At 30.9% G+C, this 13,465-nt stretch overlaps 1 protein-coding gene and 1 pseudogene across 1 annotated transcript; both read left to right on the top strand.

Moving 5' to 3' along the window:
- The first annotated feature begins 300 nt into the window (after window positions 1–300).
- Window positions 301–1,047, top strand: LOC121131180 (uncharacterized; annotated as a pseudogene).
- A 3,747-nt stretch (window positions 1,048–4,794) lies between these two features.
- On the top strand, window positions 4,795–10,083 carry LOC121131178 (uncharacterized). Its single transcript, XM_040726700.2, has 3 exons — window positions 4,795–4,879; window positions 4,938–5,382; window positions 9,462–10,083. The coding sequence occupies exons 1-3, from the start codon at window positions 4,868–4,870 to the stop codon at window positions 9,896–9,898; spliced, it is 894 nt and encodes a 297-aa protein (XP_040582634.2). The 5' UTR covers window positions 4,795–4,867; the 3' UTR covers window positions 9,899–10,083.
- Window positions 10,084–13,465: the final 3,382 nt, after the last annotated feature.

The raw sequence follows: 13,465 nt of genomic DNA, 5'->3' as shown, positions 1-13,465 counted from the left end.
TAAGAATTAACAATTTGAATTGGATTGTTATTTATTACTTTTCCTCACGTCAGAGTATGACATATCTAGGTCAATTAAAGTAACTTTAAAATGTAATGTAGCATTATTTTTATCATAAAAATTGTTAAAACATGAATAATTAATATACTGCACATAAAGTTGATCAGAATACAGTATCAGGTACGCTTCATTTTTAAAGAACGTAAGATTCATTATGACAGAAGGGTGGGACAACATCTGTAAAGGGGCGACGCCAGTCTTACATACCCATAGAAAACTTACCTTTTGACTATAAAAGCCCCAGTGATTCTTAAAATAAGTATCATTCACTTTGTTACAATCTCTAGCTCAAATACAAAGCAAAGTAGTCAAAATGAAGTGCATTGTAAGTCTGTTCTTCAAAACAAATAATGTATTCTCAATAATCTTTTATTCTCTCTTAGGCTCTTGCCCTAGTTCTTTTCGCCGCAGCTGCTGTTGCTGAACCCAGCTACAGATACGGCTATGCTCCTTATGGTCATGGGTATGCTCACCACGGATACGGCATTGGACACCATTATGGAAAGAGATCCGCTGAGCCTGAAGCTGAGCCTTCTTATGGTCTTGCCTTTACGGATATGGTCCTGCCTACGGACACGGATACGCTCCTGCCTACGGACATGGCTACGGTTATGCTCACCACTACGGCAAGAGATCAGCTGAAGCTGAGCCTTCTTACGGATACTACCCCTATGCTGGATACGGTTACGGACACGGATACGGTCATGCTTACGGACATGGTTATGGTCATCACTACGGCAAGAGATCCGCTGAGGCTGAGCCTTCTTATGGCTACTATCCTCATGCTGGATATGGTTACGGCCATGCTTATGGACATGGTTACGGATATGGTCATGCATACCATTACTAAATAGTCCATTTAAACGTCTCAGAAATAAGTGAAAATGAATCCATAACATCTGGGATTTACAATGTTGCATATTCAAGCAAAATTTGAGAGTTGAGAATTGTCTCAGTCACATCAAATGATCACATTTTTACTTATTTTTTAAATTAGAGAAAACCATCAATAAAAAAATATAAAAACTCTTTGCTCTTGATATAGTTAAGTTAAAATCAGTTTGAATAACAACTGATGTCTCTGATTACATAATTTTTTGAACTTTCTCATAGTTCAAAAGATTATGGTAATGATTTTATGTCGGCTGATTTATGTTAACTTTAGAGTAATTTTTGGCTAAAAGGAATCCCAAAGAAATTTACACATCACACAAAGTGTGCATTTCTTTATCTACCTAATGCCTATTTTTGATTGCACTATCTCCTTATTTGTACAAGCTAACAAAGAAGAAAATAACAGGTTCCCGCTTTACCGGCCAATACATGGTTGTGAAATTCTTTAAAAAGTGCACATGAGAGCTTTATCAGTTTAAGCTTTTGCCTAAGAATAATAAATTGAAATTACATTTTTAAAAATAGACAACATTCAAATATCACACTTTTTTGGAATATTCTAAGTATATCTCAATCCTCTTACCTTTTTATAAATTAATATTATAGCAAATTTAATAAGTATATTTGATTGCTTAGTGGTTTTTAGAGTTTACTCCAGTAACTTTACTTTAGGTTGTATGTGTGTTTCATCCCTAAGTGTATGTTTGGATAAAAATACAATTTCAATTTATTATTCCTTAGACAAAAGTTTAAGCTGATAAAATTTGACTAACTCAAAGACAAAAAGTATAAAGACAAGACTTAGCCACAACATAAAAAAACGACAGCTCCACTGTTATACAAACAGAAAATAACAAATAGGGACCAAAAAATAAAAATATTTAAAAAAACTATCATGAGAAAATGAGAACATTTAATTTAAAAAAATGAATTTGTAATATTTTCTATTTTTCATTTTCTCAAAGGACGTTGAGTCCTTTAAAAAAAATCCCAATTCATATTTGTGAGACTCTCCCATCAAATTATTATCAGGAAGGCCTTACTTATAATATCAGCTTTTTTCAATGGTAATGTAGGTTTTTTCTAACCCTTGCTTTACTTCTCGTTTGTATTTGCATAAAAGGAACGTCTATGTTTTCCCTCTAATTACTAATTTCTTCAATTTTTCAGTTTTGATGCACTCAGAAAAAACATGCAATTTCTCATAATGTTCCCTGCAACCAAGGTCAAAATTGTATTTTACTACTTTCCTGGAAAAATAATTGTTGGAAAACATTCTGCTTTAAAATATAATAGTAATGTAAACTTTAATTTATTATCAAACTGTAGACACCGTTTCCCAATTAATTATGTTGGATAACAACGAGTGGGATGTTTGACATATGATGCATGGATTGTTGCATATTCTGATCAATGTATTAGATACTTCATTACATGTTAACCATCAAATAATTTCAACCATTTTTTTTTTCTTTTTAAAAGAAAAGTAGTAAGACACAGTGTAGTTTGCTATATGATATATTTGAAGTTAAATTGAATGCAGAAGAAGTTGATAAGAAAATGAAGGTATGATATTCTTCATAACAAAAGATATTTCCTCTTTAAGTGCATATTAACAAATGGGTTGAAATGCCAAGGCTTCACAGATAAATGGTTCAATTATTTTATATTAACCTCATTTTAAGTTAGTACCAACCTTCAAAGACAGCTATATAAATATTATGACAGCCTGTTCTTTAATTTGTGAGTTATTCAGCTGAGTTCGACGCTAATTTTGTTATTTCCAAAACAATGCATCAAAAATGATTGTTTGTTTTTAATTTAGGTGCTTCGTAGGGAAGGGATGTACCCCCTCCCAAATGACGAATTTGTGCCTTTCTATTAGAAATTTTAATATTTACTATAAAAATGAAAGTCGCTAATTCTCGTTCTAATTTGATTTTTTAATTTGTACTGAATATAAATTTTAGCTCAAAAAACCATTCGTACCCTTGCAAAAATGCCAAGAAAACATCATTACATGTTCATGTTGGATCTTGAAACTAATTTACAATATCCCTAGTCCATCAAAACTACTAATAACTTTAAAAAATGTCATAATTTATTCGTTTTTAAGATAAGTTAACAAAATATCCTTTTTTGCGCTTCATACCCAAAGAGCAAAAATGACTTAATACTTTATGAACTGGCCTTTGGCTTTGTTCAAATATTGAATACCCTTGAGATAAGTCCTTTCCAAATTGAGGAAAACACTGGGATCGATTTTGGCCCACTTTTTTTTCTACTTGACAGAATCTCCAAAAAGTCATCGATATTTGTTGGATGTCTTTTCCACAATGTTTTTTTAAAATGTAGTCCTATTGATAGGTTCTCAATATGGTTAAGGTCAGAATTTTGGGCTGTCCAGCTTATGATCCTATGTTTAACTAATGCCTATTGAGCTATTCTTGAACTTTTTGGATGTGGGGTTCGGGTCATTGTTTTCCTGGAACTACCAATACCTTCTTCGATGATTGATATTTAAAGAATCTGCGATGTAGTCTTCCTTCTTAAATAGATAGTACCATCAATTTTATGAAGTTCTCCAGTTCCATTGGCAGTAAAACAGGCCCAAATTATGATGCTTGTACGACCATTCTTCACTGTTGAATCGATATTACCAATAAGTTTTTCAGGATATTTAGATACTCATCTGTGTTGGTCTCAAGTCCAGCCTCGTTGAAATGTGTTGGCATGATGTAACCATTGCTGGCCACATCTCAAAAACTATGACCCTGGCCTGATTTTTGAACTTCAAAACTGATGTGACTTCAATCAGATTACAGGGTTTGACTTTTGAACTTTCCCAATTAATTGTGATTATAGTAGTTCAAAAGCCTGAGACAGCAATAAGATCTTATATAAATTTGGCTTTCTTTGTAAGCAAAATTTTATGTGGAATAATTTTTTTAGCCAATCACAGCAAATCCATTTTTAGCGCAAAATACAAAGAGGATCTCATGATATAGGCATTTGAAATTATATAAACAGAAAACATACAACAACCTTATTATTAAATTTAAACAAAAAAAAATTATTGGGTTCCACTACTCTAAGATACTCTTCGGATTTCAGGTTACGTTTCTAATTTTATTTATGTGTGTGTTAGTTTTACAAGACCAGTGTTATCTTGACTGGACTTGCTCTTATACTAATGCCAATATTCTGTAAATATTAATCTTCTACTGTATGAATGTTTAATTTTAAAACATATTAATGTCTGTTCTTTTATCAATGAAATACTTAAAATTTCAATTTTTGAAGTCATTCGGTGGAACCCGTTGATATTTGATCAAGTTTTTGATCGCTTAAGACTACAATGTTTCTTCTATTCATTGAACATCATTATATAATTTTGACATATTTTGAATATTTAGAGGTTGCTCAATGGCCGTTCATTCAAGATTTTTATTGTATCTCAACTAAGTTTAAGAACCTCAAACATTTTCATATATTTTTCAGTTCTAGGAATGCATCCACTAAATAAATTTCCTTGATAATCCATTTTAACAATTTGAATTGGATTGTTATTTATTACTTTTCCTCACGTCAGAGTATGACATATCTAGGTCAATTAAAGTAACTTTAAAATGTAATTGTAGCATTATTTTTATGATAAAAATTGTTAAAACATGAATAATTAATATACTGCACATAAAGTTGATGAGAATACAGTATCAGGTACGCTTCATTTTTAAAGAACGTAAGATTCATTATGACAGAAGGGTGGGACAACATCTGTAAAGGGGCGACGCCAGTCTTACATACCCATAGAAAACTTACCTTTTGACTATAAAAGCCCCAGTGATTCTTAAAATAAGTATCATTCACTTTGTTACAATCTCTAGCTCAAATACAAAGCAAAGTAGTCAAAATGAAGTGCATTGTAAGTCTGTTCTTCAAAACAAATAATGTATTCTCAATAATCTTTTATTCTCTCTTAGGCTCTTGCCCTAGTTCTTTTCGCCGCAGCTGCTGTTGCTGAACCCAGCTACAGATACGGCTATGCTCCTTATGGTCATGGGTATGCTCACCACGGATACGGCATTGGACACCATTATGGAAAGAGATCCGCTGAGCCTGAAGCTGAGCCTTCTTATGGTCTTGCCTACGGATACGGTCCTGCCTACGGACACGGATACGCTCCTGCCTACGGACATGGCTACGGTTATGCTCACCACTACGGCAAGAGATCAGCTGAAGCTGAGCCTTCTTACGGATACTACCCCTATGCTGGATACGGTTACGGACACGGATACGGTCATGCTTACGGACATGGTTATGGTCATCACTACGGCAAGAGATCCGCTGAGGCTGAGCCTTCTTATGGCTACTATCCTCATGCTGGATATGGCTACGGCCATGCTTATGGACATGGTTACGGATATGGTCATGCATACCATTACTAAATAGTCCATTTAACCGTCTCAGAAATAAGTGAAAATGAATCCATAACATCTGGGATTTACAATGTTGCATATTCAAGCAAAATTTGAGAGTTGAGAATTGTCTCAGTACATCAAATGATCACATTTTTTACTTATTTTTTAAATTAGAGAAAAACCATCAATAAAAAAATATAAAAACTCTTTGCTCTTGATATATTCAAGTTAAAATCAGTTTGAATAACAACTGATGTCTCTGATTACATAATTTTTGGAACTTTCTCATAGTTCAAAAAAGAAGATTATGGTAATGATTTTATGTTGGCTGATTTATGTTAACTTTAGAGTAATTTTGGCTAAAAAGGAATCCCTTAAAGGAAATTTACACATTAGACATAGTGTGCATTTCTTATTTATTCACCCAATGCCTATTTTTGGATTGCACTATCTCCTTATTTGTACAAGCTACAACAAGAAAATAACAGGGTTATATAGCCAAAACATGGTGTGAAATTCTTTAAAAAAGTTTGTACAACTTTATCAGCTTAAACTTTTGTCTGAGGAATAATAAATTGAAATTACATTTTTAAAAATAGACAACATTCAAATATCACACTTTTTTGGAATATTCTAAGTATATCTCAATCCTCTTACCTTTTTATAAATTAATATTATAGCAAATTTAATAAGTATATTTGATTGCTTAGTGGTTTTTAGAGTTTACTCCAGTAACTTTACTTTAGGTTGTATGTGTGTTTCATCCCTAAGTGTATGTTTGGATAAAAATACAATTTCAATTTATTATTCCTTAGACAAAAGTTTAAGCTGATAAAATTTGACTAACTCAAAGACAAAAAGTATATGAAGACAAGACTTAGCCATAACATAAGTGAAAAACGACAGCTCCACTGTTATACGAACAAGAAAATAACAAATAGGGACTAAAAAATAAAAAAATATTTAAAAATTATCATGAGAAAATGAGAACAATTTAATTTAAAAAAAATGAATTTGTAATATTTTCTATTTTTTCATTTTCTCAAAAGGACGTTGAGTCCTTTAAAAAGGTTTCATGGGGATTCCCAATTCATATTTGACGGACTCTCCCATCAAATTATTATCGAGTAAAGTCCTTACTTATAATATCAGCTTTTTTCAATGGTAATGTAGGTTTTTTCTAACCTTTGCTTTACTTCTCGTTTGTATTTGCATAAAAGGAACGTCTATGTTTTCCCTCTAATTACTAATTTCTTCAATTTTTCAGTTTTGATGCTCTCAGAAAAAACATGCAATTTCTCATAATTTTCCCTGCAACCAAGGTCAAAATTGTATTTTACTACTTTCCTAGAAAAATAATTGTTGGAAAACATTCTGCTTTAAAAAATAATAGTAAAGTAAACTTTAATTTATTATCAAACTGTAGACACCGTTTCCCAATTAATTATATTGGATAACAACGAGTGGGATGTTTGACATATGATGCATGGATTGTTGCATATTCTGATCAATGTATTAGATACTTCATTACAAGTTAACCATCAAATAATTTCAACCATTTTTTTTTTTTTTAAAAGAAAAGTAGTAAGACACAGTGTAGTTTGCTATATGATATATTTGAAGTTAAATTGAATGCAGAAGAAGTTGATAAAGAAAATGAAGGTATGATATTCTTCATAATAAAAGATATTTCCTCTTTAAGTGCATATTAACAAATGGGTTGAAATGTCCAAGGCTTCACAGATAAATGGTTCAATTATTTTATATTAACCTCATTTTAAGTTAGTACCAACCTTCAAAAGACAGCTATATAAATATTATGACAGCCTGTTCTTTAATTTGTGAGTTATTCAGCTGAGTTCGACGCTAATTTTGTTATTTCCAAAACAATGCATCAAAAATGATTGTTTGTTTTAATTTAGATGCTTCGTAGGGGGAAGGGATGGACCCCACTTCCAAATGACGAATTTGTGCCTTTCTATTAGAAATTTTAATATTTACTATAAAAATAGAAAGTCGCTAATTCTCGTTCTAATTCGATTTTTTAATTTGTACTGAATATAAATTTTAGCTCAAAACCATTCGTACCCTTGCAAAAATGCCAAGAAAACATCATTACATGTTCATGTTGGATCTTGAAACTAATTTACAATATCCCTAGTCCATCAAAAACTACTAATAACTTTAAAAAATATCATAATTTATTCATTTTTTAAGATAAGTTAACAAAATATCCTTTTTTGCGCTTCATACCCAAAGAGCAAAATGACTTAATACTTTATGAACTGGCCTCTGGCTTTGTTCAAATATTGAATACCCTTGAGATAAGTCCTTTCCAAATTGAGGAAAACACTGGGATCGATTTTGGCCCACTCTACTTGACAGAATCTCCAAAAGTCATCGATATTTGTTGGATGTCTTTTCCACAATGTTTTTTCAATGTAGTCCATAGGTTCTCAATATGGTTAAGGTCAGAATTTTGGGCTGTCCAGTTTATGATCCTTAACTAATGCCTATTGAGCTATTCTTGAACTTTTTTGGATGTGGGGTTCGGGTCATTGTTTTCCTGGAACTACCAATACCTTCTTCGATGATTGATATTTAAAGAATCTCGATGTAGTCTTCCTATTGAATAGTACCATCAATTTTATGAAGTTCTCCAGTTCCATTGGCAGTAAAACAGGCCCAAATTATGATGCTTGTACGACCATTCTTCACTGTTGAATCGATATTACCAATAAGTTTTTCAGGATATTTAGATACTCATCTGTGTTGGTCCCAAGTCCAGCCTCGTTGAAATGTGTTGGCATGATGTAACCATTGCTGGCCACATCTCAAAAAACTATGACCCTGGCCTGATTTTTGAACTTCAAAACTGATGTGACTTCAATCAGATTACAGGGGTTGACTTATGAACTTTCCCAATTAATTGTGATTATAGTAGTTCAAAAGCCTGAGACAGCAATAAGATCTTATATAAATTTGGCTTTCTTTGTAAGCAAAATTTTATGTGGAATAATTTTTTAGCCAATCACAGCAAATCCATTTTAGCGCAAAATACAAAGAGGATCTCATGATATAGGCATTTGAAATTATATAAACAGAAAACATACAACAACCTTATTATTAAATTTAAACAAAAAAAAAATTATTGGGTTCCACTACTCTAAGATACTCTTCGGATTTCAGGTTACGTTTCTAATTTTATTTATGTGTGTGTTAGTTTTACAAGACCAGTGTTATCTTGACTGGACTTGCTCTTATACTAATGCCAATATTCTGTAAATATTAATCTTCTACTGTATGAATGTTTAATTTTAAAACATATTAATGTCTGTTCTTTTATCAATGAAATACTTAAAATTTCAATTTTTGAAGTCATTCGGTGGAACCCGTTGATATTTGATCAAGTTTTTGATCGCTTAAGACTACAATGTTTCTTCTATTCATTGAACATCATTATATAATTTTGACATATTTTGAATATTTAGAGGTTGCTCAATGGCCGTTCATTCAAGATTTTTATTGTATCTCAACTAAGTTTAAGAACCTCAAACATTTTCATATATTTTTCAGTTCTAGGAATGCATCCACTAAATAAATTTCCTTGATAATCCATTTTAACAATTTGAATTGGATTGTTATTTATTACTTTTCCTCACGTCAGAGTATGACATATCTAGGTCAATTAAAGTAACTTTAAAATGTAATTGTAGCATTATTTTTATGATAAAAATTGTTAAAACATGAATAATTAATATACTGCACATAAAGTTGATGAGAATACAGTATCAGGTACGCTTCATTTTTAAAGAACGTAAGATTCATTATGACAGAAGGGTGGGACAACATCTGTAAAGGGGCGACGCCAGTCTTACATACCCATAGAAAAACTTACCTTTGACTATAAAAGCCCCAGTGATTCTTAAAATAAGTATCATTCACTTTGTTACAATCTCTAGCTCAAATACAAAGCAAAGTAGTCAAAATGAAGTGCATTGTAAGTCTGTTCTTCAAAACAAATAATGTATTCTCAATAATCTTTTATTCTCTCTTAGGCTCTTGCCCTAGTTCTTTTCGCCGCAGCTGCTGTTGCTGAACCCAGCTACAGATACGGCTATGCTCCTTATGGTCATGGGTATGCTCACCACGGATACGGCATTGGACACCATTATGGAAAGAGATCCGCTGAGCCTGAAGCTGAGCCTTCTTATGGTCTTGCCTACGGATACGGTCCTGCCTACGGACACGGATACGCTCCTGCCTACGGACATGGCTACGGTTATGCTCACCACTACGGCAAGAGATCAGCTGAAGCTGAGCCTTCTTACGGATACTACCCCTATGCTGGATACGGTTACGGACACGGATACGGTCATGCTTACGGACATGGTTATGGTCATCACTACGGCAAGAGATCCGCTGAGGCTGAGCCTTCTTATGGCTACTATCCTCATGCTGGATATGGCTACGGCCATGCTTATGGACATGGTTACGGATATGGTCATGCATACCATTACTAAATAGTCCATTTAACCGTCTCAGAAATAAGTGAAAATGAATCCATAACATCTGGGATTTACAATGTTGCATATTCAAGCAAAATTTGAGAGTTGAGAATTGTCTCAGTCACATCAAATGATCACATTTTTTACTTATTTTTTTAAATTAGAGAAAAACCATCAATAAAAAAAAAATATAAAAACTCTTTGCTCTTGATATATTCAAGTTAAAATCAGTTTGAATAACAACTGATGTCTCTGATTACATAATTTTTTGAACTTTCTCATAGTTCAAAAAAAGAAGATTATGGTAATGATTTTATGTCGGCTGATTTATGTTAACCTTTAGAGTAATTTTGGCTAAAAAGGAATCCCTTAAAGGAAATTTACACATCACACAATTACACATCACACATAGTGTGCATTTCTTATTTATTCACCCAATGCCTATTTTTGGATTGCACTATCTCCTTATTTGTACAAGCTACAACAAGAAAATAACAGGTTATATAGCCAAAACATGGTGTGAAATTTTTAAAAGTTTGTAGAACATCAGTTTAAACTTTAGTCTAAGGAATAATAAATTGAAATTACATTTTTAAAAATAGACAACATTCAAATATCACACTTTTTTGGAATATTCTAAGTATATCTCAATCCTCTTACCTTTTTATAAATTAATATTATAGCAAATTTAATAAGTATATTTGATTGCTTAGTGGTTTTTAGAGTTTACTCCAGTAACTTTACTTTAGGTTGTATGTGTGTTTCATCCCTAAGTGTATGTTTGGATAAAAATACAATTTCAATTTATTATTCCTTAGACAAAAGTTTAAGCTGATAAAGTTCTACAAACTTTTTAAAGAATTTCACACCATGTTTTGGCTATATAACCCTGTTATTTTCTTGTTGTAGCTTGTACAAATAAGGAGATAGTGCAATCCAAAAATAGGTAATGGGTGAATAAATATGAAATGCACACTATGTGTGATGTGTAAATTTTGACTATTTGATGAAAATTAAGTTATTTTTTTTTTTAGAAATACATTCATTTCCTGTTATTCGTAGAGTAGTGGAAAATGTGGTTTATTCCGTCGATTTTTTAAAAGAAAAAGCTGACGAATATTTAGTATATTAAATCTCCTGAGTTTTCATGAGTACAGCTTATCTCCTGAGTTTTCATAAGTACAACTTATCTCCTGAATTTTCATTATTTGCGATTTTTCAAAATGTATTAACTACTTCAATTTTGAACTTACAAAACAATTTTTTAAATTTATTTTCATAATTTGGAATTTGCAAAAAAAAAATCAAATAACACCGAAACTATGTATTTTAGAGTATAATTATTTTTGCCATTTGATCCAGTGTCATACAAAAATTATAAATTATTGTTATGTTCAAATCAAATATTTATATTTTAATTGATTCAGTAGAAGCCTAGATTTTTAGACCTGTCACCCAAAATAATTTATGTCTGTACATCTGCATTTTAAAATAAGACATACTTTTTATTAAAATTTGTATTTTTTGTTTAAAATAAGACCCCTTCGAAAACCTGTAAATGAAACGTTTTTAAATAGATGAACAATACCGAAGTTTGGTGTATAGGGAATGGAAATGCTCGTCTTTTTAGTCTGATTTCTGTTGTGTAAAAACTTACAATGTGTACTTTGATTCCATACAACATATACTTTTATACGTACAAGGAACAACTTTCATACGTGGATTTTATTTTTTAAATGTTGGAAATATGATATTCTTAAGGTCTCACTATGTTCCTATTAATCTATAAATATCTAAGTTTTAATTATTTTGAAAAATATTTAGAGGTACCTCAACATCCATAAATTTTTGATATTTTATAGTTTTTTTGAAATATGTATTCTTGTTTTTATATCCTTATCAACACTATTTTAGAACTTTTATGGAAGTTATTCTCTACGTTTTATAGAACGATAAAATGTAATTGCATTAATTGTTGCTTATCACCTATTTGTCTGCCCGTAGCGTATCCCAGCTAAATAATTAAGCTGATAAATAAAAAAATTTGCAAGTATGCATATGCTAACTCATTTAAACAAAAAAAGTAAGTAACCCATGATCTTTTTCAAGCCGATGGCAACGACGAGATAAAATATATGTGATGTATTATTTAACTATTTCTCAAACTGATTCAAAAATAGCCAATGATACATCAGACTTAAAGGAACATATTTTTTTGAACATTAAAAAACAAAAAAATACATACTTTTCTAAAGTTGTCATATCCATAAATTTGTAATATGCTATGGCAAATTTCATCCCACAAATAAACCTTCTTTGATCCATAGTTGTCATATACTGTGTATAAGTAGTGTTGTTAATTTATGAAAATTTACAAACTAAATAGTACCCTTTTTTCAGATGCAATAAAATATTTTCAGCACTCTAGAAAGCAAAACAAAAATTACGGTATTGAATTTCAAAATTTTCACAAAAGATCCTCTTCTCAAGTGAGAAATAAGGATATTTATTATCCTTATTTTTCATTTTCAAGAAAAACAAATTGTAGCCTAACAAAGTTTTCGGATACTCAAACAATCAAAACCACTTTTACTGACCTCGAAATCGAGTTAAATAATTATCTGAGTTCATTCATAAATTCTATTATAAGTGGCTAAAGTAGTAGAAATTATAGCTGTGTGCAGTGCCAAAAACAACAAAGTTGGACAACGGATAATAAAGGAAACTGTTTATGAGGTAAGCCTTAGAGAAGCAATAAAACATATATATCAGAGACAAATAATTCAATAATTTTTTTCCTTCCAGTTTATTGTATTAATTTTCATAAATTACACTCCAATATAATTATAAACAGCTGACTCAACGTATTATTTGTATTTTTATGCTAATTTATAACAACCACGTCCATTCTTTTAAAATTTATGTCATTTCATATTCTGTTATTAAAAAAAATAGAAAAAATTTATAAACTCAATATAAATAAAAATTAATAACTATTCTCTAAATAATAATTGCAACAAGTTGGCAACAAGAAAAATATACATTACTAGCTACCAAATGTTTTGATTTTATTTTTTTCTTCAAATTTTTCCTTTTTCTTTACACAGTCGAGGGTTGAGAATACAGAAAGAAGCTTGTCGTGTCAAATTAGTTAATATTTTTCTACTTATTGTCTATTTTTTATTTCCTGAAAGTTTTATATCCTAACAAAATAAATTAACTTGATTTTCTTGGACTCCATTTCGGATTGTACTGTAAATATTATCTAGTTCTTAGATATTAATAAAGCTCAAATTTCTAAGATACACCTCATATTTAGGAAAATTAATGGAGGGATTAACCCATTGAAAACTAGATTTATTTTTCCTCCCTACAAATTTAAGGGATTAAAATTTAGTATACTTGAATTTTCGACGTAAAATACTTTTATATATAAATATGAAGGTATTCAATTTGTTTTTTTTTCAACATTATATATTTATTTCATTACAAAGATATACCAATATTATTCATTTGAAATAGCAAATACTAAACAGGATCTTTTTAATTTGTTTGATAATACTTATTTTAAAAATAATCCAG

Source organism: Lepeophtheirus salmonis, unplaced genomic scaffold (assembly GCF_016086655.4).
Source record: "Lepeophtheirus salmonis unplaced genomic scaffold, UVic_Lsal_1.4 unplaced_contig_2410_pilon, whole genome shotgun sequence".
In the NCBI taxonomy this organism is placed as follows: Eukaryota; Metazoa; Arthropoda; class Copepoda; order Siphonostomatoida; family Caligidae; genus Lepeophtheirus; species Lepeophtheirus salmonis.
This window is presented reverse-complemented; position numbering and strand designations above follow the sequence as displayed.